The sequence below is a fragment of the Phaeodactylum tricornutum genome, chromosome 27 (genome assembly GCF_000150955.2).
Source record: "Phaeodactylum tricornutum CCAP 1055/1 chromosome 27, whole genome shotgun sequence".
NCBI classification, from domain to species: Eukaryota; Bacillariophyta; class Bacillariophyceae; order Surirellales; family Neidiaceae; genus Phaeodactylum; species Phaeodactylum tricornutum.
Genome location: NC_011695.1, coordinates 57,411 through 81,673, shown reverse-complemented (window position 1 = coordinate 81,673; position 24,263 = coordinate 57,411). Strand labels below are relative to the sequence as shown.

The 24,263-nt window shown below is 49.6% G+C and overlaps 9 protein-coding genes across 9 annotated transcripts; 4 read left to right on the top strand and 5 right to left on the bottom strand.

The window, feature by feature from the left end:
* Positions 1–186: 186 nt before the first annotated feature.
* On the top strand, positions 187–432 carry PHATRDRAFT_16633 (predicted protein; the record flags this gene model as incomplete). The annotated part of the gene is made up of 1 exon (XM_002185007.1): positions 187–432. One exon carries the CDS (start codon positions 187–189, stop codon positions 430–432), a length of 246 nt encoding a protein of 81 aa, XP_002185043.1.
* A 222-nt stretch (positions 433–654) lies between these two features.
* Positions 655–2,954, bottom strand: hPng1 (predicted protein). Its single transcript, XM_002184927.1, has one exon. It carries the CDS (start codon positions 2,730–2,732, stop codon positions 687–689), a length of 2,046 nt encoding a protein of 681 aa, XP_002184963.1. The 5' UTR covers positions 2,733–2,954; the 3' UTR covers positions 655–686.
* A 7,102-nt stretch (positions 2,955–10,056) lies between these two features.
* Positions 10,057–11,127, top strand: PHATRDRAFT_40988 (enyol-coa hydratase; the record flags this gene model as incomplete). The annotated part of the gene is made up of 1 exon (XM_002185006.1): positions 10,057–11,127. One exon carries the CDS (start codon positions 10,057–10,059, stop codon positions 11,125–11,127), a length of 1,071 nt encoding a protein of 356 aa, XP_002185042.1.
* A 56-nt stretch (positions 11,128–11,183) lies between these two features.
* Positions 11,184–12,538, bottom strand: PHATRDRAFT_50112 (predicted protein; the record flags this gene model as incomplete). The annotated part of the gene is made up of 1 exon (XM_002184926.1): positions 11,184–12,538. Exon 1 carries the CDS (start codon positions 12,426–12,428, stop codon positions 11,184–11,186), a length of 1,245 nt encoding a protein of 414 aa, XP_002184962.1. The 5' UTR covers positions 12,429–12,538.
* Positions 12,539–13,161: 623 nt separating this feature from the next.
* On the bottom strand, positions 13,162–13,992 carry PHATRDRAFT_50111 (predicted protein). Its single transcript, XM_002184925.1, has one exon. The coding sequence runs from the start codon at positions 13,962–13,964 to the stop codon at positions 13,167–13,169; it is 798 nt and encodes a 265-aa protein (XP_002184961.1). The 5' UTR covers positions 13,965–13,992; the 3' UTR covers positions 13,162–13,166.
* A 308-nt stretch (positions 13,993–14,300) lies between these two features.
* Positions 14,301–17,407, bottom strand: XPF (excision repair cross-complementing rodent repair deficiency, complementation group 4; the record flags this gene model as incomplete). The annotated part of the gene is made up of 2 exons (XM_002184924.1): positions 15,681–17,407; positions 14,301–15,581 (listed from the first exon to the last, which is right to left on the bottom strand). Coding segments are annotated over exons 1-2 (2,925 nt in total), but the record flags the coding sequence as incomplete, so codon positions are not given.
* Positions 17,408–18,348: 941 nt separating this feature from the next.
* On the bottom strand, positions 18,349–19,218 carry PHATRDRAFT_16560 (predicted protein; the record flags this gene model as incomplete). Its single annotated transcript, XM_002184923.1, has 2 exons — positions 18,349–18,907; positions 18,971–19,218. Coding segments are annotated over 2 exons (807 nt in total), but the record flags the coding sequence as incomplete, so codon positions are not given.
* A 561-nt stretch (positions 19,219–19,779) lies between these two features.
* Positions 19,780–21,658, top strand: PHATRDRAFT_50108 (predicted protein). Its single transcript, XM_002185005.1, has one exon. It carries the CDS (start codon positions 19,959–19,961, stop codon positions 21,234–21,236), a length of 1,278 nt encoding a protein of 425 aa, XP_002185041.1. The 5' UTR covers positions 19,780–19,958; the 3' UTR covers positions 21,237–21,658.
* Positions 21,659–21,830: 172 nt separating this feature from the next.
* PHATRDRAFT_50107 (predicted protein) lies at positions 21,831–23,454 on the top strand. The gene has a single exon (XM_002185004.1). The coding sequence runs from the start codon at positions 21,930–21,932 to the stop codon at positions 23,118–23,120; it is 1,191 nt and encodes a 396-aa protein (XP_002185040.1). The 5' UTR covers positions 21,831–21,929; the 3' UTR covers positions 23,121–23,454.
* The last annotated feature ends 809 nt before the right edge of the window (positions 23,455–24,263 follow it).

The window sequence follows — 24,263 nt, the reverse complement described above, 5'->3', positions numbered from 1 at the left end:
ATCACAGAAGACGATCTAGGAAAGGGTCGAGGTCGTCGGCTGGAATGCAGCGTCTGCACGCACTCGTGGTTCCAGTCCAAGGACCGTCTCATGTACATGAAAGAAGGATTTAATATGGTTCCATTACCGGAAGAAGATCTGGAGCGGATCAACGTAAACTTGAAGGAGGGAAAGCCTGCGGGGTTCATGGGCGACGTCAAGATATACGTCGGAAACATTGCCTTTGAGTGTCACGAGGATGACATCCTCGCGGAATTCTCGAGGATTGGACCAGTCGGTGATGTCAGTCTGGTTCGTGACGAAGAAGGTAGAATTCGTGGATTTGGTTTTGTCACCATGCGATCAAAGGAAGATGGTCAAAAGGCGATTGATGCGCTGGATGGTATGCCGGTTCGAGGCCGAAAGATTGCCGTTCGCGAATCAAATAACTAGTCGATGCATATTCTGCAGCAACCAGGATGCAGCTATTCTTCGGCTCTTACTTTAAATATGATGTTGTTTTTGGTGAAGCACTTTCTTTACTGTCACCAGGCAAAATTCTGCTGTATACACAGCTGCTCATACCGCGCCAAGCCCGAAACGTACCCTATCGTCATCCATCTTTACGCAAGGCGTTGTTTGCGTGTTTACTGTTAATTTACATGGTAATATTTTTGTTCATTCATCTCTATGGGGTGCGGATTGGACTATCTCTGTTGCGTGGTTAAATGTGGGTCGCTCTCTTCAGATCGAGTCAGTCGGTCGTGCAAATCCATCACAGCGATGCTAATTGAAGTCTTGACTTGCTCCTCCGACTCGTCGCGCCTTTGACAAATGTCGATCCACGAATCCGATGTATACGTGTGCGTGAGGTCTTCGATCATTGGCAAGAGACGTGTAGTAGAATCATCCGCAACGGGCTTCGCTTCTTGCGTCAGTGGAGTCGACGGGGTCCCATCGCGAGGAGCATAAAAGCCCAAAATGTATGTTTGCTTCTTTCCCCACTCCTGGTAGAGCAAATTATGATCCACCGCGGCTTCACACGGATCCATGTGGACCCATCGTGGGGTACCCGGTGTCTGCTCCGCCTCGTGGTGCGTGGTCGTTTCGGGTGGCAGCAGAACTTCGGCCCACACATGATCCGCCCAGTCAATGACCCACCGTGCGTCGTGTCCCAGAGCTCGCAAGATACGAAACAGCAACATACTATACTCTCCACAGCGACCGCGACGATGATCCATTACGTGCGAGGCTGCGTTGAAACGCGGAAAGCGTGTAAAATGTCCGCATTTGTGACACTGGTACAATTCTGTACGTGAGGCTTTGCCGACTAATTCGTCGATTCGTGGATAGACGTACCCTACAAACGTCTGGTGATCTGGCTCGTCAGAATCCGCATTGCTATCCGGTTCTGAACTGGCGTTCCGATCAGTGTCTTCCTTCATGGATGCCTGACAAGACTCGCATCGATCATAAAAATAGGGAAAATAGGAGCGGAACCATTCCAAAAATGCCTTCCAAAGTTTCAACTGCTGCTCGTGCGACCGCGTTTGTAAAGCACCTGCCTGGAGTTGAGCAATGCGGTCTACGCCGTAATGTTGTTCCAGCCAAGCGACCAGAAAGCCGCCGTCGCGCGCTGCGTCTGTCCTCTCGTCTGTTAGAATAGCCGCGACTCGCTCGGTATAGAGTGAGAGCAAATCCGTAAAGCCGCCGCGATTAGGGGCTACGGATGTAGGAGTGGCGGTGGCCGCGTCCTGATCGCTGGGGTATACGGCGAGAAGTTCGGTACGGTCCGTCAACAGCCGACCCTCCTTCCAAAGCTGACGCCATTCGTCGCGGATTGTGGTTTGCGCGGTCGCGTTGACCGCCGGTCCGTCTACGGCCAGCTGTTCCGTTCGGATCTCATTACGCTTCAGGCTCAGACCCGAGTATTTCAAAAAGGCGAAAAACTTTTCGGGGGCCGTGTTGAGAGCCTTCCAAACGTGTTGTGAGCGGGGGTCCAGGTAGGTGTGAATTTGTATTTTGGTGGGCTTTGTGATGTTTTGGTCCTGCGTGTCGTCGACGGTAGAGGGGAGTGTTTCGACGAGTACGGCGGCGGCGGTAGTAGTTGTAATAGTCGAGTTTTTGATGTCGTTGTTGGTTGTGTCATTGTTGTTGGTGGGAACCGGATCCTTGATGGCATGAGTCGGAGAAGGTCGGGTGGGGTCACGGCGCGTGGACCAATGCACCAAAGGAGAACCCGGGGTGGTGGCGACGCCGTGGGTCGGTTGTTCGGCACACGCGGTGGACGAAGCGTCGGTTGGGTGTCGTCGTCGGTCTCGATCCCCACCGTCTTCCCACGGAGTTTCTGTCGACATTGCTGCGGCAGCACAGCTAACGGGTGGACGCGTTTGGACCAAGGGGAGTCTCCAACGTTTCCAAAAGGGTTGTCTTGATGTTGTTGCTGCTGGTGACAACGAGACGGAGTCCGCGTTCGTCGGGGAACTGCGATTCACTAAAAGAGCCGTACTGCGTAAGGTGAGTGCCGGAGAACCCCGTGCGGAACGTGCTTCGATATTTCGTCCCCACCCGGAACTCGTGTGCGCCTCGGTCGTCGTCCCGGAAGCCTGCGGCGAGGGATCGTTCGATGCGTGCGGTACCGGATGTTGGAAACTCATGCCGTGACACCCACTGCCGTAGCTGCCGATCCAGTAGCCGAATGCCACCCACACCACAACATTGCGACGGAGTGGTCGTGTGCGTAAGGCCGGCATGTTACACAATACAATAATAGAAACAACGCGACGGTCACAGCGAGAGCAACAAACGAATACAGCAGCAGCGATAGCGACAGCAACGGCAATAACGACGGCGAGTATGTAAGGATATACCCGTAGTTCAAAGAGTGTGTGCGTGAATGACAGTGAGTGCGTGTGTCTCTCTCTATTGGAGTGCGGACAAACCCATGGTCTTCGATCAAGCAACTGTAAAGCTCTCTGTCACTATAATTACTAGGAACGCGACCGAGCTGTCGCTCGGCCACATCGCAGGAGCGGACTCGTCTCTCGATACACTAGAAAAACCCCACGTCAAGCGTCTGTCATATGTACGTTAGACTAAGACTGGTCTGCTCAGGCAGATAATGGTATAATTTGTGTTTTGCCCTGTTTCGTAACTACACTAGTGATCTTGTGCTATTCTAGTGCGATTCTAGTCGGTTATCGTTGCAGTTTTCTAGTTTATCAGACCCAAAGTCGTTCTGTATCCCTGTGGGATCAAAGGTATAAGTTGTTGTGACTGTCTGAGTGTTTGTGAGTGTTTTGACGGAAGCGCCGAGGCCGAATGTGCCTGGGGAGGCAAGCATAATACCTGGCTCTTCATGTTGTTGTCGAGTCGCCGACGCCTGCAGAGGCCTAGAATATACTGACAGTATCTCGTAATGGTCCACGTGGTAGTCGTGTCGATCGGATACTGGGTTTCTTGTCTGCAATAGCGGCTTGAAACAAGGCACCTCCCATGGTTGGACGCTTCCATGGAGCTTCTTCTACCGAAGCTTTACTCAACGCTCTAGCCCGAGCGGCATCCTAAGCTTGGATGTTAAGTAGGATCTGTTTTCGAACATCCACTTACCAATTGTTAATATCGGACCTCGTACCAAGTGGTATTCGCTGCTCCTCCACTCTTGCTATCAAATGTATAGATATATACCACAATGGGTATTTTAGTTATTGACCCGGCAATCAGGCCGGCTATCACTATTTAAGCGTATGCGAACCAAATATTTGCAAAATTCGTAACCAGTGATCAAAAGAAACTATTGTTGTTCCCGTTATGCCAAGCCGACCTTGCTAACACATGCTCAACTCGAAACTCTTTTCGAAGTTCCTTCCCGTCCTCAGGAAGAAAGTTAAAAGTTCACCATGGCCGCAGCTCTCGCTCAAGTCCGTAACGCCCTTCAGGCGATTGGTATTGTCGACGCGTCTCATCGCGACGCCATTACCGAATCTATTACTTCCGTCGAGGACTTTGTGTTCTTGACGGACAAGTTCATCAAGGATATGTGCAACACCCTCCGTCGTCCCGGGGGGACCGTTCCAAATCCCAACGCCGCTCAGCCAGGCGCCCCAGCGGTGATTCCCCGCTCCGGTGTCGCCATTTCTCCAACGGCTGAAGAGCGTTTGATCTTGCTCGGATATTATATCCGTCACCTCAAGCGTACCTCTCGTCCGATCCCAGGCCAGTTCGTTGCGGCTCGAGTCCTCTCCATGGCGGAGGTTAAACGCCGTGAGGAGGAAGACAAGACTCTGTCGAAGGATGCTACGGCTCCTTCCATGATTGATGACCTCAAGAAGATCCGCGAAGCCTTCGAGAATATCGAAGATTATCTCTCCAAGGTCCGTGGAACTACTGGCGTTCCTTTGCGCCATGTGATCCGCGACGACGACGAAGTCCCGGACGATCCGGACAACATGTACCCAAGTGTTCTCGATGAAATGATCGCTCGTTGCCCGCATGATGGTGAAGACTTTGCCGCCGATAACAATCAAGTTTGGTCCGTAATCCGGGCTTGTACCCATGGGGGTCCTGCCTGGAGCTGGGTTTCTGCTCACGCTCGTTCTCGTAACGGTCGTGCAGCTTGGTTGGCCCTCCGTTCTCATTACCTTGGGCCGACTAACCAATCGAAGATCATGAACAAGGCCGAGGGAGACCTCGAAAACAAGTTTTATAGCGGTGAGCGCCGAAACTTTTCTTTCGAGCGTTTTGCCGAGATTCATCAGCAAGCCCACACCGACCTCGACGAGTTCGGTGAGCCATTGACCGAAGCTGCCAAGGTCCGCAAGTTTTTGAAGCGCATTAAAGCCCCGTCTCTCGAATCGGCGATTGCGACCGTTCGTGCCACTACAGCGTTGAAAAATGATTTTGAAGCTACTGTCAATTATTTGAGTGAGTTTATTGACGAACAGAACCAGGCCCAGGTTCGTAACATTTCTTCTGCTTCTACAGGCCACAGTGGTCGCGGCAACGGCCGAGGTGGTCGCGGCGGAAGAGGTGGCCGCGGTGGTCGCGGCGGTTGTCATGGTCGCGGCGGTCGCGGTGGTGGAAAAGGTAAACCGTTTAACAACGGATCGACAAGCGGTATGACCGACCGCTACTACTCTTTCGAGGAGCATGAGTCCATGAATGCGGAGCAGCGTCGCCATGTGCACACTTTGCGCCAAAATGGTAATGGTGATCGTCGTCGCAATGCGTCTGCTGTTGATACTTCCAATGACACGGATCGAAATACTCGTCCTCGTCATGATGACAACACGACTTTGACTTCTAACACTTCTGCTGGCAAGAACATGTCCCAGCGAAATGTGTCTGTTGTGTCCACTCGCCCTGTTGTGTCTGTCCAATCGGTTGGTACGGGCCATTTGTCCCGCTCCGATTTGGATTCGCATGCCGATACTTGTTGTGTCGGTCGTCATGCTTTTGTGTTTGAAGAAACTCATCGTACCGTCGACGTGAGCCCCTTTTTGTCCACGCTCGGACGTGCCCATTCTGTGCCCATTGTGTCCGCTGCTGTTGCTTACGACCACCCGCACACGTACGAAACTTTTATTTTGGTTTTCAATCAGGCTTTGCATTTTCCAAAAATGGAGCACAACCTGATCAATCCAAACCAGCTTCGTATCAATGATGTCGAGGTGGATGAGTGCCCAAAGTTTTTGACTCGCAAGCCCACGGAGTCCTCACACTCCATCTTCTTCCCCAGCGAAAATGTTCGTCTGCCTTTGATGCTTGATGGCGTCATTTCGTATTTGCCCTCTCGCAAGCCCAGTCGCGACGAGTTTGATACTTGTACTCACCTCGTCATGACATACGACAATCCTGTGTGGGACCCTCATTCTTTGGAATTTTCCCGTCAGGAGGAGCATTGCACCAATACCCGTGGTCTGGTTGTTCCGAGTAAATCCCGTCGTACTGTCCGTGCTGTCACAAGTGTTGTTACGACAACATGTGCCCTTGCCGAGACCTTGTCGTCCGTCTCCACTTCGTTGGATGACGCTCGTTTTGTGACTTCCGTACAGAATACTGTTGTCATTGGCTCTGCCCAATCGTCAAACCATCGTTACAAAGTCAGCCCTGAGGAGTTGGCTCATCGTTGGAACATTGGCTTGGCTACTGCCAAACGTACCCTACGCGTCACCACACAGCGCGGTGTAAAGAACATTATCAATCGTGCTCTCGTGCAACGCGTCAAACCGGTTACTTCGCAGCTACGATTTCGTCATCTTCGAACCAATTTGTACACTGACACCATGTTTTCTAAGCTTAAATCGTTGCGTGGAAATACGTGTGCCCAAGTCTTTGTCAATGACATTGACTGGACACGCGCTTACCCCATGAAATCTAAAGCCGAAGCCCATGAAGCGTTGGATCTGTTGTTCCATCGCGAAGGTGTCCCAGCTGCAGTCATATCGGATGGTGCGAAGGAACTCACCCATGGCGAGTTCCGTCGAAAGGTGCGCTCAGCTGGCGCCCATGCATTAGAGATCGAGCCTTACTCTCCCTGGTTGAACCGTGCCGAAACAGCGATTAAGGCGCTGAAACGAATGACAAATACAGCAATGACAAAGTCAGGAGCCCCACTGTGTTTGTGGGATATGTGTTTGGAATTACAAGGCCATATTCGGTCTTCCATTGCTCACGACATCTATGCTTTGCATGATGATGTGCCTAACACGGCAGTTTCCGGCGATACGTCGGATATTTCCCATTTGTGTGAATTGTCGTGGTATGAATGGCTTTGGTATCATGATCCGGTAGACTTCCCGGAAGACAAGCGTAAGCTTGGTCGATGGCTTGGACCATCTCATGATATTGGACATGTAATGTGTGCTCGTGTTCTTGCTGCAAATGGACAAATACTTGCTCGTACTACTTACTCCCCACTGTCTGTTGCCGATCACAACTCAGAGTCTGTAACAAAACGGCAGCTGGAGTTTAATGAGTCAATTAAGACAGAGTTCGGCAATCCAAATCGTGTTCCGGTATTTATTGGTGACCCCGATGAGTTTGAACCTTATTCGGATGACTCGACGGGGGACGAAGCTACCATGCCGGAAGCCGACGACTATGACCATGATGCATTCGATCAATATATCAATGCTGAAGTATTACTCCCTGTAGGGGACACTCTTTTGACCGGCAAAGTTATTGCTCGTAAAAAGGATCGCGACGGCAACCCGGTTGGCCGTTCGAACGCAAATCCTATCCTCGACTCTCGTGTCCTTATGGTACAGTTTAATGATGGTGTTGTCAAAGAGTTTGCTGCTAACGTTATTGCCGAGCACATCTATTCTCAGGTTGACAATGAAGGACGTCGCCATCTTATTTTAGATGAGATTGTTGATCACCGGAAAAACGGCTCTGCCGTTGCTCCCGACGACCTTTATGTCACCGATCGTAATGGCAACCAGCATATGCGACGTACCACCAAGGGATGGAAACTGTCCGTACAGTGGAAAGACGGATCCGTCTCTTGGTTGCCGCTCAAAGACCTGAAGGAATCTAACCCTGTCGAAGTTGCTGAGTATGCCGTTGCAAACAAGTTGGTCCACGAGCCTGCCTTTGCGTGGTGGGTTCCCCACACTCTTCGTAAGCGAGATATCATTGTCTCTGCTGTGAAAACTCGTTATCAAAAGAGAACGCACAAGTTTGGTATACGTATTCCCAAAACCGTTCGCGAAGCTCTCGAAATTGACAGGGACACTAACACTTCGTTATGGGCCGACGCAATCAAAAAGGAAATGAAAAATGTCATGCCGGCCTTCAAGATCCTTGATCCTGGAGCCACTGAGCCTGTCGGTCACACTCGTATTCCCTGTCACATGATTTTCGATGTAAAAATGGACTTCACTCGCAAAGCCCGACTCGTCGCCGGGGGACATGTAACGGATCCTCCGAGCTCAATCACCTATGCCAGTGTCGTCTCACGCGATAGTGTCCGTCTTGCCTTTCTTGTTGCTGCTCTTAATGACCTGGACATCCTTGGTGCCGATGCCCAAAATGCGTATTTGAACGCACCTGTCCGTGAAAAGGTTTACACCGTCTGTGGTCCTGAGTTTGGACCGTCATGCGAGAATCAGTATGCGATCATCGTTCGAGCTTTGTATGGTTTAAAGTCCAGTGGTGCTGCTTGGCGCGCTCATCTGGCCTCGACGATGCAGGAACTTAACTTCATTTCGTGCCTGGCTGATCCAGATGTGTGGCTTCGTCCAGCTCAAAAGGCCGACGGTACGGAACATTATGAATATGTGTTGATTTATACTGACGACTTTCTTTGTATCAGTTCAGATCCGAAAAGTATCCTAGATTCTATTGGAAAGCATTTTAAGTTGAAGCCGGACTCAATCAAGCCCCCTGATCATTATCTAGGAGCTAATATTGCGCCATTCTCGTTGCCGGATAATCCGACAAAAGCGCGATGGTCAATGAGTTCTACAGATTACGTTAAACAAGCCGTGAAAAATGTTGAACGAGACTTACATGAAATCGGAAGGGCGTTAAGCAATCGTGCTTCGTCTCCGATGTCGACCAGTTATCGCCCCGAGTTAGATGTTTCTTCTATTCTCGATCCTGATCGCGCTAATTATTTTCAGTCACTGATTGGAGTATTGCGATGGGCAGTTGAACTTGGTCGAATCGACATCATGTGCGAAGTGTCTATGTTGTCCTCATTTCTTGCGATGCCGCGCGAGGGACATTTAACTGCTGTTTTCAATGTCTTTGCTTATTTGAAATCTCACAATCGGTCACGCTTGGTTTTCGATGATACTTATGCTGTGATCAACAACCAATTTAAGGAAAATGTGGACTGGACGGACTTTTACGGTGATGTTAAGGAACCGATTCCTCCAAATGCACCGCAACCTCGCGGTAAGGCTGTTGAAATTACAACGTTTGTTGACGCTGACCATGCGGGAGACCGTGTTACTCGTCGTTCTCGTACAGGTGTTTTGATTTATGTGAATCGCGCTCCGATTATGTGGTTTTCTAAGCGCCAGAATTCAGTCGAGACCTCTACTTTTGGAAGCGAATTTGTTGCACTTAAGACCGCTACTGAGATGATTCAAGGTCTACGATACAAGCTACGTATGATGGGTATTCCTATCGACGGTGCTGCTAGAGTTTTGTGCGACAATATGTCTGTGGTTTATAATACTACAGCTCCGGAGTCGATGTTGAAGAAGAAGAGTAATGCCATTGCATATCACTTTGTTCGTGAATGTGTTGCCGCGAAAGTTATCAAGATTGCGTATGAACCTACGGATACGAATTTGGCTGATGTTCTTACAAAGGTCCAGCCTGCTCCGAAACGTCAAGAACTCATACGGCAAATTTTGTGGTGACATTGGTTTATTGAAGGGTTTGCCGACTTTCCCGTTCTCGACCGTCATTCTGGTTGGGACAAATTGCATTGCACTTGTTATATTGCATGCAGCGTCGTGTGTGTGTGCCTCTATTTTTCCCGTTGTGGTTTTGAGGGGACACATCGTCCTATGTGTGTCATAGTTCCAATGTGAGGGGACTAGAAAAACCCCACGTCAAGCGTCTGTCATATGTACGTTAGACTAAGACTGGTCTGCTCAGGCAGATAATGGTATAATTTGTGTTTTGCCCTGTTTCGTAACTACACTAGTGATCTTGTGCTATTCTAGTGCGATTCTAGTCGGTTATCGTTGCAGTTTTCTAACACCAAACCCAACATGGTTGATGTTCCGCACAAACCCGGAAACCCAAAAATAGTTCGGGTACCGATTGTACGGACAATGTCCAGACCGTAAAATACCCGGAGCCTATTATACCCGGAAATTGAATAGGACCCATATATGGAAACCGGGTGTCGCGCATAAAACGATCCGGACGGGAAACATTGGAGAAAATGATAAGTGTGACTGTAAATCCTTCGTATCGTTGCAAGCAAATACCTAATGAAACATACGCAAACATATAAATTCGTTCAATTCCTGTCAGCCGAACTCTTCGATCAGTTTTGTTCCTTTACCAAAAATCTCATCTCCATCCTGTACACTCTTTTCACCTCTCTCGATGAAGCGAGCGTTGTTCGGTTGGTCTCGGCATTGCGGGAGTTCCGTTGCGGACGCCGGAGTCCCACGCCACCGACTCGAGCGTGAGCTTGTCCTTCCCCGCTCGTTCCGTACAAGGTTCTACGCGTCTACCGGTGAAACATCAACAACTCCCAATGCTAGCAAATCCTCGTCGACGGAAACGTCACCGTCCGATGAATCCCGCGTCTTGGTGGACGTGGATCACCAAGGCGTCGCTCGTGTGTGCCTCAATAGACCCACCAAACTCAACGCACTCGACATGCCCATGTTCGACGCCGTAGCCGATACGGCCCTTTCACTACAAAAGGATCGAGCCATTCGCGCCGTCATTCTATCCGGCTCTGGCCGTGCTTTTTCCGCCGGTCTCGACGTCGCTTCCGTTCTCTCCACCAATCCCTTGAAAAACTCGGAACGTCTCCTCACGCGAGACGACGTTGACGACAACAACAACGACAACAAAAACAACTACTCGAACGAAAGACGGTCCATCGCGAATTTGGCACAACGCGTCTCCATGGCCTGGCGGGATATCCCGGCACCCGTCGTAGCCTGTCTGCACGGTGAATGTTTCGGGGGCGGTTTGCAGATTGCCCTAGGGGCCGACGTGCGCTTGGCCACCCCGGATTGCCGCTTGGCGATTATGGAAGCCAAGTGGGGATTGATTCCCGACATGGGTGCGTCCGTGCTCTTGCGGGAACTCGTACGCATCGATGTCGCCAAGGAGTTGACCATGACGGGACGGATTGTGGACGGGAACGAGGCTGCCGCACTCGGACTCGTCACGAGGGTCGTCGACGATCCCCTCGAACAAGCCGAAACACTCGTACAAGCCTTCCTGCAGAGGTCGCCGGATTCTCTGGCCGCCACCAAACAACTTTACCACCAAACGTGGGTTGCACCGGAAGAGTATAGTTTAAAGGTGGAAACAGCACTGCAACGAAAACTGTTGGTTTCGTGGAACCAAATGGCCGCCGCGGGTAGGAGCTTTGGCTGGAAGGTTCCTTACTTTCAACGCAAAGACGGGACCCTTGATACGGAGAAGAAGTTATAACACGTCACTGTTCACTTTGCATTTTGCTAAAATTGAGAAGGAATTATTCGTACTGCCTACCGTGGATTGTTTGTATTCAAAGCACTGCCTCTGCTTCTCCATTCTTCGTCACCCAGCTTTTCCAGAAGCTGGGGCATGCAACCTCGGGGCGCCGGACGAAATCGTCGCGCTGGGAAGCCTTCATTCCACGCGTTCTCTTCCGCGACGGGGGCCAGCGCAGGTATCAACAAAGGATGAGCACGTTCCTGAGAAGCTTGCAACGCCCGCAGTGTCTCTTCCAGCTGCGACTGCTTCTCAACATATTCGGCCAACTCCGCTTCTAAAACATCTTGTTGCGATTCCAACTGTTGCAAAATTCGATTCGACCGTTCAATGTCCGCTTTGCGTGTTTTATTGGCCTGTGCAAGCCCGCTCCCCATAGGGTCTTCAGCTCCTGTGTAGACGGTCGAGACTTTGGCGCTTCGTAAAAATAGTCGCGTACTCTTCAGAATAGCTTGTGAATGTTTAGTTGTGGACTGACGAATCCGACGACTTTCGTCCCGCGAGAATCCCTTGGTGACAGCTTTGACTGCTTCCGAGGACTCTTTTTCCATGACATTCATGACGTACAAAAGACTAGTGGCGGTGAGAGGCTTGCCGGTTCCGTCTTCCGGGGCAAATTGGGTCTTGTAGTCTCCCTCAAATTCTAGTGGATTGGATGGCAGCGTTCGAATCTTTCGTCGGCGCACTTCTGCACCAGCTGTTTTCCGCAATCGACGTCGTTGCGAGCGAGCTTTGTCCGCAGGCGAACGTGGCTTTGGCTTGAGGATGTGCTGGCGGTCGACATCGTCCTCCTCCGTCGAAGAATTACCGTGTACGGATACCGACTCGGTTCCAACAGAAGGTGGGTCCCGACGCATGTACAGGTTTTCCCTACCTTGGGTACCTTTGTCTAGCGTTTGGCGAGCCGTAGCAGCAGCTTTGCGAGAGTTTGTTGCGGAACGCTTGCGTTCTCGGAGCTCGTCATAGTTCGCGGCAGAAGACGGTGAGAAGAGTAGGCTCTGGTCTACTTCCAACTTTGCTTTGATCGGCTCGGAGTACGACCTGCTACGGTAATCATTGTGGATCGAGTCGTCGGCGGAGAAGACAGCTAGCAGACCCGGTGAAGCCGCTGTTGCATAGATACGTCGATCATGTTTGTCTGGAGCTGTAGAACCGACGCGACGCTCCGGCGGAGCTTTTCGTTTCAACGACAGCGTTGTGCCTTTGCTTTCCGCACGGATTCTGCCGTCAAGGTCGTTCGCTGCTTCCGAGTGCGACATGCTGCGTCCCACCGCTTTACGATCTTTCCCAAAGACCGCTTACTACCGGTGTTCGATGCGAAAGAAGTGCGGCTGGTCGAGCGTAGCAGTGCCTCCGACTCGAACCACGTACCTTTTCCCTGTTTTGTACTATTGATACAATGAATTTAGCATCGTGATTTTGACTGTGAGTTTTGGCCGTGGTAAGATTTACGGCTTGGATGTGGAATCGTGACCCAAGTTACCTTTGCAGGACTATGTTGTTTTGTTCGGAGAAGGGCGCACGAGCACGCTGCTCTTGACGGCTAGGTGTAGCTGATGTAAAGTAGATGTCCAAAATATAATCTATTTATCCTATAATTGCCTATTCCGATCGCCAATTAGCCTAGTCCAGATTGGATAACAGGTTCACGACAAGAAATGCTATGCGTTCTTTGGGGAGAAAATGATTGAATACGATTCCATTGATGTTACTCCCTCTACGTTCTTAAATTACGGCTCTGCAGCTCTCAGCAGTATTGAAATATTGTCTACAGCAATGAGTATCCAATCCGCCTCCGAATCACATAGCATCAACGTAACAAACATAGTCCTCGGGTCAATTTTACTGTTAGCAAACAGAGTTTCTGGTCCGGTCTTTCAGGTTTTGCTTAAAGTGAAACTCGGTTCTTTATTTCCTTTTCTGTTCAAGCAGATCGCTTCTCCTAGTCAAGAAAATGAGCAGCACTTGCATCGTTTGCCCTAAACTTTGTACCTTCCTTACAGTTTTCGGTGGACAAAGATTTCTCCAACAATGACCGGGTCACCCGCAATTACGCTGGACACGCGTAAGGAACCGGGACCAATGTTCTCCAAATACATTTGCTGGTACTGGTTTTTACCGGCTGCCTGTTCTTCTTTTGATCGTCCATTGACTTGTCGAAACTCGGCGTCACTCCCGGATTCGACAATCATTTTCTTGGGAACACCGCTACCGTATTTTCCGCCAAGCTGGAACCGAAACGGCGGTTGGATTTCGAGAACGGAAGGGTCGTCTTCAAAAGGAACAGCTCCGGAGCTGAGCCAGAGTTGGCTTTTCCCTAGAATACCACCTGTCAAGCCTTGCGCAATCCGGCCATCCCCGACTTCTTGTGCCGCCGCCGATCCAAGATACTGATAGGATTCTGGTCGGAAAGGCTCGGGAAGTTTGAGTAGTGGAGAAAATGCTTCTGCCTTGTACGACCAAATCAGTTCCCATTGTCCTTCTAAACGATCAGGATAAAATGTTGCTTTCCCTCCCGAGGGGTCTTGTAGGTTTTCAATGATGCCGATCACCTCCTCGTCAGAGGCTTTTCGAGATATGGCTCTGAGCAAATCGCTCCTGTCGTTGGTTTCCGCATACGATATAGTTGAAGTGAAAAGAATTGCGGTAGAAGCCACGGATGAAATTAGCGTCCTTCTCGACAACAACTCTGCCGAGGGTCTCAATAGCCCTTCACTTGGTATTGATTGCAACGCAAGTGTTTCCTTTCGTGTAAGAATGAGCAGTATTAGGGCCAATGAACTAGACGGATTCATTCTATTGATGTATGCAACGATTCTGAGCGGGTAGGTCTGTAATCGAACGCACTCCTTCGTCGACTTTTGCTCCTTTCAAGTAGCACCGCGTCGCTAACTTTGCGATGATGCATGTAAGGTACCGCAATTTGACTGCTTGACAATGAGTGAGATTTTCATGTCACGAAACGAGGAAACCCTCTCAAAAACTTAATGGGGTTCATTTGTCAAAATTGCGACGTTCAATGCATTGACGAGTGTAGACGTTCAATGCAATGACGATTGTAGCACTCCTGAACAAAGAATTTTGTTCCACCCTATAAAATGCAATGCTCATTAAGTTTATTACGTTGCGGCGATCTTTTGTCGAAAGAAGGCGAACAGTTTTTGGCCAGTCACCGGACCAGCGATTCGTCGAAGCTCATCCCGGGACATTTCAGCAAGCTCCGCCAAACTATCGCACTCCTGCATGATGCGCCTGGCTGAATGGACGTTGACACCTGGAAGTCGCAGCAACATGTCACGAGCCATTTCATTGATCTCATCTTCACCTTCGGCAAGCCCGGCTGGAAGTTGCAGCAAAGCGTCCGGTGACTCGTTCCGTCCAATGTCGATTGCCTTCTCCACATCAACTTCGTCGTGGTTCGTCTTCAGCTCTCGAAATATTCGGAGAGTCTCATGGGGACTGCGCGACCAAAGTATGCGTAATTGAGGAAAGTGCATAGTTAGTAAGGCAATTTTGCTGCATACAGACTCGGTTCGGATTTCGACTCCCAGCTCGTTCGAATTTTGCAAGCAAAACGACTTCGTGGGATCAAATTCAATCAGCAAACATGGGCACTTGTAGTGCTTGGACATCGCCTCAGCTTGAGTATAGAGGCGACCGCTCGCGAAGCTCCCAAATAGATCGCTTATACTCTTTCGTTCAACGCAATGGACGTTGCTGAGTACGAAATCTCCGACCGTCAGCGTCACAGGTGCTAAGCGCATTCCGCCTTGATGAAGAATCGAAGGCAACGCCGACCTGAATTCACGAACGTCGACAGCAATATCTCGTCGTTCTTTGGACCTGTCCTCTTTTCCGCGGCCTCGGCGACTATCAAATGCCAGCGGTAAAGACCCGTCCATGTAACTACCGCCAGCACTACCAACATGCATGGCCTGCTGCATTTCCTGGGTACCAACCACTTGCAGCGCTGGAGGAGGCATCGTCTTTTTGTGATCAATCATGCGTTCGAAAGCGTTCTGTTCTCGCTCCAAGGTCTTCATAAATGTCTTTTGTTCGGAACTCGCTTCAAACATCAGGAAGAATACCCTGACGGGATCTGAGTGAGTCGACAAGGCTTCGTACATTTCCACAGAACGAATGAAAGCCACGTCAGTATCATACAATACTACATATTGAGGTTCCATGTCTTGAAGGAAAAGGGAGGATTGGTCGCCGTCGATACTGGAATAGCTCTTGAGAATAATACGGAGCTCACTGGGGTTGGAAATACGAAGCATAGCGTCTTCTTCAGCATTAAGATCCGCTCTAATTCTGGCCAATATAGTTTTGGAAAAGCTGGCATCATTCAGAGCCTTTTCTGTGGCTTCTAAAGCATCATCCAACACAAATTCACGATCTAAATCATCGGCCTGGTGGGTGAGCTGCCCTCGTCCCTTTTCCACGGCGATCCGCCGGCGTTTTCGTAGAAAGTCAGGGATTTGGTTAAGTTGGCTTTTTGGTTTTGTAACAGTATCTCGGTGACCTCTATTTCGCCTTTTCCCGAACAGCGCATTGCGAACACGGGATTCTTCTTCAAGTAGCAAACGTGACTCTTCCGAAATGGCCGATATTCCGCCTTTGCAATTGGTAATGGACCTCGATCGATCGTTGTACTGGTCTAAGAATCGAAGCCAGCGAAGCGTCAATGTCCGATCTTTACCGTCGGTGAGATATTCGCGTAGCGTATCAACAGTCTTGTCGTCCTTTACCATGACCAATACATTTCTTGGTCCATCACAGTCCACGTTTCGCACTCGCTGGGCATCATCTAGTCGGATTTCATCTAAGATTTGTTTTAACAACTTCCACTTAGGATTCTCTTCCAGAATAGCCTTTAAGTGAGCGACGGGATGGGATAGTTGGGACGTGGGCCGCGGTCGCGAGATGTTGTACACCCGAGCTTTGGCCTTGCGGAAGAGTACATCAGCCGCAGGAGTCAGCAACCATAACGACGGGTAACGAGAAGCTGCGCTCATGGTCTTAATGGAATTTATCAATTTCCAGAACGTGACACAATCATACTGAATTAAGGACTGAAAGAGTGTACGTAAAGTACGCAAGTCTTGGACAAGTTGTTTGGTTTGTGGCTTGAGTCGATGCCAATCGTGTTCCAGTTGACGGGAAATGGCCCGATCGAAATTTGTTGTCACACAATTCTCGATCGAAAGCTCCGAGTCATTCCATTCCAATAACGTGGTTGACGACTTGAGCTCCCGTATACATGCTGAAACGGCAGCTGCGATTGCATTTTGCATTTCTTTTTGTAGTGGCGACAGTTCCTGGTGAAGTTCCGTAACGGACGGTGGATGCGACTCGAGTTCCTGTCGAATACTTTCATGAAAGCGGGGGTACAAATAGAGCCTCCTAACGTGCAGCGATTTCAGAATTTTATCGACTTTGGCAAAGCCTGACATAAGCTGATCCGGAGCGTCCGTGAAAGCCTTGATAAAACCGGATCCGAAAGGCTGCTTCTGACCTTGAAATATTCTCAAAATAAATGCCTCCGTGGATTGCTCCGTCACATTCTCTCCATGTGCCACCAGTAATCCGTCAATTTTGTTAGGAGACGCTATATTGGTAAGCAAGTCAACGATGAAAATACGAGATGTGATGCAAAATATTCCACCCCGATCGTAAAGAGCGGCGCGATCCTTGCCTTGTCCAGCTTCATTCGTAACCATGGTTGGCAGAAGTTCCGGAGGCGTGCCCCAGCTCTCCAATATATCCACGAGCGCTTGGCGCTCGCCGTCCTTGAGTCCCAGAACGATTACCAAGGGAGCTACAGACGGTTCATTGTTGGAGGAGGCGGTATTACTGGCAACAGATTCACGTACGATTGAAACATGGCCTTCCTCGATATCGGCGTAGAATCGGCAAAAGGCGGCCAAGAGACTCAAACATCCCAATCCTTTGCCTAAAACCATCAAGCCGTCTTCTTCATAAAGTTCGCTGAATGCGTCTGCCAAGAAACAAGGCAAGAGACCCTCTGGTATAAGTGGATTGCCTGCCGTATACGACGAATCCATGGCATTGCTATGGTTTTCGACCCCGGCGTTCTCTCGCTGTCTTTTGCCAGCTGTAGACCGTGAACTGGTGATAGATGCCTCATTCATGCTGTACTTCCCTGTGCGCTGGACACGGTGCCTGAGTAGTAGCCTCTCACTATGCAAGCGAATTACCAGAATGGAAGAACCAAACGTACACCATTTTATCTCTCAACGGGGATGCTGTCTGGTGGCAGCCAAAAACAAATTAGGCTTGACTGATCGCAATTTCATTGTCAAAAATACAGCTACATTTCAAAATATTTCAACCAGAAATTAGTAATTTTCAAATTTACGTGACTGTGAGTCAATTTCGAAAGGAAATCATTATTTGAGAGTTAGACTGTTGTCTATCGTTTTGACCTTTTGCCCTTGGGTTTTTTCTTTTTGATGGCCGCAGCCAAGTCATTGACTTCTTTTTCCTCATCCTCCTTCACCTGAGCTACTTTGGGTGACTGACTGGCTTTTGCTAGTTCAACCGATTCAAATTCACTCTTAAGCTGCATGGTGGCATCCTCTTCGTCGCTGTCGATCTTTTTGTCGGTCCCGATAGTCATAGGGGTGGGGACAGCAATGCTATTCACAAACGACTTCGTCTCGCTCGGTTCACCTTCAAGCTGTATGGGCTCCGTTGATGGCCCTGCCGGTATTTCAGGACCATCCGTTGCGTTCTCGTTGACGTCTGTGCTTCGCGTTGTCTCTGTTAAGGTTTGTGCTGAGCGCAGCATAGCCTTGAGCAAGGTGGATGGTTGCTGCGACTTACTAGCCTGAGACTTTACTTTAGCAAGGTGGATGGTTGCTGCGACTTACTAGCCTGAGACTTTACTTTATTTTCTCGCACTTTACTCGCAACGTGTCCAATGTTATAATCCAGCGCTTGTCGACGGTAGGCTTCTTCCGCCTCAGTCTGAGCCTGCTTGCTTTCCGTTTTCGTATCCGTTGCATCTATTTGTAACGTTACGTCCTCCATGTCTATCTCGTTGTAAAAGGGAACGGCTGGTATTTGCTTTGTAGTGGAGTCTGGTAATTGATAGCCGGGGTGTTGTCGGGCTTGTAGTCTTGACAGCCGGTCCCGTAGGGCTTGCTCGTCGGCTTGTTGCAGAGACGTTTCCAAAGCTTGGCACAAATCTTGAACATGCTGCGCTGCAAGTCGATAGGCTTCGCGTAACCTTTCTGTTGCCAGTTCACAGCCACCGCCAAAATCTAATAAGCAGACTTCGCCGTGCACGTTCATGGCGATGGACAGCGTGCCTACGCTGACTAGTTCTTCCCGGGCATCCGGATCCACCAAAAGGGTAACTTTCGCAGAGGCAGTGGACTGGGCTGCGGTATCGTGCGGCAGAAGTGCAAAGCTGATAGAAAGGGGCGTATGATGGAGTGGTAGTGGCACTGGTTCCTTCAAGTCGGACTGAATCCAACGCGGCGGTACACCGGAGTTAGACCCTTCAGCAGCCAGCTCGACGTGGGGTTTTCGATAATGCCGGAGAGCGGCCAAAGCCGCCAGAACACTGGCATCCATCAAATTCCCGCCGTCATCTAGAACTGTAACCGCGAGAGACAGCTTCCAAACCCAGTACTGCGGAGTCACACACAAGGCCTCCGTGTCGAGGGCGCCTCCGGTCAATAGAACCCTCTCCAAGGATCGCAGAATCCTATTCGACAGGAGCTTTTGGTCTTCGTCAGGAGGCGGTCCGCTCCGGGAAGGAGCAAAAGACGACCCTCCCGTCGTGACGGGTGCAGCTTGTCGAAATGCGGTCGAAGCCGAGGGCGACAAGTCCACACTCAAGGCTACCATACCTTCGTTGGGACGATCCGGATTCGGCGGTAGCAGCTCGGCCGTACACGTACAAGAAACCCGTGTCCCTTTGCCCCACTGCGTGGTGCAAGTTGCGCCATTCTCCCAACGCGTCAAGCTCAAACGGGAAGATCTGAGTTGATTCCACACCCGACCGTCCGTGCGCAACACTCGTCGATTTTCTCGCAATGCACAGGACAGAATGAAATCACGCTCAACATTCGCGAGGGATTTTACGCCCGTGTCGTTACGAATCGGAATGATCCTGGACATGGAATCACTACGTAATGCTGTATTGACTCGCAATAGTGCGTGACCGAGTCTTGTCTTTGATGGGCCATACACCGTTGTGGCGTGAAGCGATTGTCGATTGGTGGGGCTCACACAATTGTTATTCTACGTTGTGTTGTGTAGTTTGCTCACCGAAATCCGTTTGGAGTGTTCACTTACAGAAAATTGTGACCGTGAAGCAGGGCAGACGGTTGTCCAGGTACGGGCTGTCACTGTGAGTTCGTTGTATAATTCATAGTCGAAGTCCCAACTAACTGTAAGTCCGGCAAGCCTTTCGATATTATTTGTCCATTGTTTCACATACGCCCGACTGACACTCAACGGACGTCTACTATTTACCGACTAGAAACGAAAAGGGGAACCCTCAAGCCAACGTAACCGGCAGCACCAACAGGAGAATTCGTTGTACGATAACCTTCTCTGTCCAAACTTGTTGGTAACGGTTCAGTGGGAAAAGATCCCATAGTACCGCAGTTGGCAGGCCCGAACGAACAACTCTACGATTATCGTGCCGCCTCTACACCAGCAGGAAGACTGTAGATGTCTCGCAGCCAAGCGATCTGGCAGCTCTATCGGACGACCGCCAGATTGAAAACTTACAGTTACATACCAACACAATGGTTCTTCCATCGAGATCCAAGACCATGCTGCTTCCCTTTGTCGTCAAGCGTTGCCACAAGCTCTTGACATTCCTGGTCTTTGCATCGGCAATATATTTCGCTTGGAGGACCTGGCGGGCGGCGGCAAGATTAGGATTGGCGGAAACTACGTGGTTACAAAGTGCCTCTAGGGATGCGGACTGGAACGTTTTCGGCTTGCCTCCCTCCGCACAGCAATGGAATTCGGCACCTCCGCCTCAAGCATTGACTCCCCCTCGTGAACGAAGAAATAGATGTGCGATCAATCTGTACGGTCTTCCCCGATCGTTTGCGCCAATCGTCCTTCCTGCACTCAGGCGAAACGTCATTGAACCTAACGCAAAACATTGTTGCGACTATTTTGTGCATTATTATCAAGTCACGGAGGAAAAGGCGGGTCGCTCCGGTAACGGAGGTACAATTAATCCAGAAGCCATTCGACTGCTCCGACAAGCGGTGCACGATGTTCACAATGCTACCGGCAGTGGTGACGTTCTTCCTAAGGTGGAGTTTCGTTTCGACACCGATGATGCCTTTTGGAATCAGTACCAACCCCTCATCGATCGAATACGCAATACAAAGGACGATGAAGGCCGGTATTTGTACTTCCCTTGGCATTCTAAGGATTACATCTATCCTACCGCTACCGACAACATTATCAAAATGTGGCATAGTGTCCAGGCGGCGTGGAATTTGATGAAAGCTCACGAAATAGTGCCGTACACCCGCGTAGCCATGCTGCGCTCGGACGTCGTCTTTATGACCCCTATTGATGTGTATATGGTTAACGGAAAGACAGATGCACGCAACACCAAAGCCATCATTCCAGCTTTTGGGCGTCACCCAGTTAGTGATCGGTTTATTTGTGGCCCCGCCGCCGCCGTCGAAATCTGGGCAAACCAGCGATTCGCTAGAATGGAAAATCATGTCCAATTAATGCTGAAAGTCAAACCCGGCTTTGGCATGCACTCGGAGCGATTTATGTACCATACCATTTTCCCCGCTATACGCGAAAAAGGCGTGCAGATAGTCGAAGACAACAAGATGTGCTTCGTCCGTGCTCGGGCTGACGAAACGGTCTGGATTGACGATTGTGAAAACCCACGGCGCGTCATCGCCGCAAAATCGATTGTTGCCCGCATGGGAGACAAAATGAGTCGATTAGAGCAAGCACTGGGCCGTGCGTGCACAACCTCAGCTGAGAAAATTCACAATATGTGGGTTCAGGATGTTGCGAATTGCTCGTCAACAAAATAGCGCTTGTGGGAGATCTGTCTCGATGGATGTACGTTCGGTTTTGCGACTTTATTGAGCACTCAAGAATATCGAAAGAAGGTCTGGTCTGTCTGCTGTCTCACAGAGCTACATCCCAATACATGAGTACGCGTTGCTTACTGCAAAGCTAAACGGAGTCTATTGCCAAGCTTATGCTTGCGCGGACTGTCTCCTAGACAAAGTATACAACCATAGTTGGGAGGGTGAGAATGGAACAAAGCATAAACATGATCAAATACGAAGGGAACGACAACATGTTTAAGGTCCTGAAAACTACCTCATCACTCAGTTTGTGGAGCAGTCCCATTGGGAGCGAGAATTCTTAAAGGAAACAGAAAACCAAATTCATTGTGCACTGTCAGTCTCATAGAAAGTGAACTACTAGAGGAGCTGTCTAGTTCGAATAGATACAGGGTGGCCCTCCCCTAGAAACCCGGAAACGAATTTCTTTTGCAGTTAGTGCCGGTCTATACCTCGACCTTTTCCCCGCTTCCGTGACTACAAGCCCTCACTCAATATCCTCGTAGTAAATGCGTAACAGTAAATTGATTATAAAAGCCTGTCGATGTGAGGAGGAAGCATTCTAAGTCGAGCAGACGACCGAAGGGGGAATTTCCTTTCAAAAGTAGGCGTTCTTGTGGCCCTTTGCTTATCCTCTTTTGCTGCCGCCGAACGATGAGGGTCATGACAAAAAAAGTTGGTGTCTTCTCGCTAATAGCATTATCAATCGCGAGTTTCGTGCTCCAGTTTCGTTCTGCATCGGATATAAGTAAAGACGAAGCACTCCTGCACAAAGAGTCCTCGGACTTCGTCCCGTGGAATCGGCATGCCCTCCGGACAGAGCAAGGGTCGCCGACTGTGACAGGCAAGTGTGCCATAAATATGTACGGGCTACCGAGAGCATTTCAATCTCTCGTTTTGCCTTCACTCATCAAAAATGTGATCCAGCCGAACGCCATCTACAGCTGCGACTACTTTGTACACTATTACAACTTGACTGAAGAAACAGCGGGACGATCTGGAGGTGGAGGACGTATAAATCCGGACGAGATCCTTTTACTTAAACAAGCCGTGCAAGACGTCTCTCCGCAGTCGATCGTGGAATTTCATCACGACACAGAAGCAGCCTTCTGGGATCGGTATCAACCCCTTTTAGACAAGATTCGGACAACTAAAGCTACTGATGGCCACTATTTGTACTTTCCATGGCGAGCCAAAACCTACAAACATCCGATTACAACGGACAATATCATCAAAATGTGGCACAGTATTCAATCAGCATGGAACTTGATGATGGAACACGAAACTTTGACATCCCAACCGTACACGCGGGTTGCCATGCTACGCTCGGATGTTGTGTATATGACACCGATCAACGTTTTTGAAATCAGTCGCCGAAAAGTTCTTGACAATGAAAAAGCAGCCCTTGTCCCCGCTTTTGGGCGGCACCCTGTGAGTGATCGCATCATCGTGGGGCCAAGGGATGCGGTCAAAGTGTGGGCGACGGAGCGTTTTGATCGTCTCGAAACGCACGTGACCTTTGTACAAGAACACAATCCGGGCTGGGGTATGCATTCGGAAAAGTTTCTGAATTGGACAATTTTCCCTGCGATTCGAGAAACGGGGACATCAATTGTGGAAGACGACTACTTGTGCTTCTTTCGCGCTCGTGCCGATGAGACAGTGTGGATCAAGGACTGTGAGGGAAAGCACGAAGGGATCGCAGCGCATTCGATTCTGAAGAATCTTGGAGGCAACAAGAAGCACGTTTTGGAGTCCGTACTTGGACGGAAGTGCCTCGACGGAGTGCAGCGCCTCACTCACTCGTTTGCGGCGGTGCACTGTCCGATGCAGATGCCACTATAGAGTACTGATGCTTTACAGAATTTTATTGTTTTCTTTAGCCATCGGGAGCTGAGACGTCGATGACTGCATGAAAGAGGGGCCAGCTTTGAGCCAGGCACAGGGTTCTATATCAAGGCATCCATTCATGATACCTGTAATGCCAATGCTGTATAGAAAGAGGCTGTTTTTGTTATTTCTGATTCCAGACTACCAAAAGTAATCAGGATCGGCACACTTGGAGGTCAGATTTCTCGTGATAGAATAAATTTGAATGGTTTTGCAGATTCTCCACCACGAGTGCGAGTCATCTCCGTGAACCAAAAATTTTTGTTACAATAAAATTTATTGCCATTCTTGGTCTATGTACTTCTTGCCAACACCGCCAATCTATAGTCTCGTTGCGGTGGACTTTCCGTTTCTGGAATGCGCAATAGACAGCATTTTCAGAGCATGGCATTGCATAAAGAATTCCAAATGAGCAATAATGTATTGTGTTTCTGTGACATTTCTACAGAATCACCCCTAACCTGTGTCTGTGACGCAAGACTCAAAGGACAGGGCACAAAAGTGAATTCCGAATTCTATAGTGGAGGAATTCCACAAGTGCTGATTGTGAGGTGGCATCTCTGGAACCCCTACGACCTTCCGACGATGACGGAAGATCCTCCGAAGTACTGATGGTTGGTTTACAGTTACTGTTCGTATCGCGATTGTATGTGCGCTGCGCGTTCCCTCAAACGTATGATACACTGGAGACCCAAAACCATCAACCGCAACTAACTCTTAATGGGCATCGCGCTGTCTCTTGTCTTTTTCTTTTGACAATTGAAAAGCTCGTGTTCCGAGTCGAATTGACTTGGCGGAAATCGCCGATTGTGCTCTCGACGTTGAGATTTCTTCATACTCCTATTTGCGCGTGCCGTTCTTGTCGTAAGCCGCATCATGAGCTCACCACAGCACCTCGGTAACCAGCTACGACACCTTTTGAAAGTGTCGGCGTCATGTAGATCTACTGTACAGTACACTACCTGTAGGAACAAATCACTTTCGGCCTTTGCCAATCTACCAATCACCGAGTCGGTACGCCAAAGAGTAAAAACCTCGCTTTTGGATGAAGCCATTCGAGACGACAGCCGGCTTTGGAAAGGCGGAAAATATATAGAG

What these genes read in the sequence shown, in the direction of transcription:
- hPng1 (XM_002184927.1), bottom strand. Translation starts at nt 2,732, where the DNA reads ATGCCGGCCTTACGCACACGACCACTCCGTCGCAATGTTGTGGTGTGG.
- PHATRDRAFT_50111 (XM_002184925.1), bottom strand. Translation starts at nt 13,964, where the DNA reads ATGAATCCGTCTAGTTCATTGGCCCTAATACTGCTCATTCTTACACGA.
- PHATRDRAFT_50108 (XM_002185005.1), top strand. Translation starts at nt 19,959, where the DNA reads ATGGTTCTTCCATCGAGATCCAAGACCATGCTGCTTCCCTTTGTCGTC.
- PHATRDRAFT_50107 (XM_002185004.1), top strand. Translation starts at nt 21,930, where the DNA reads ATGAGGGTCATGACAAAAAAAGTTGGTGTCTTCTCGCTAATAGCATTA.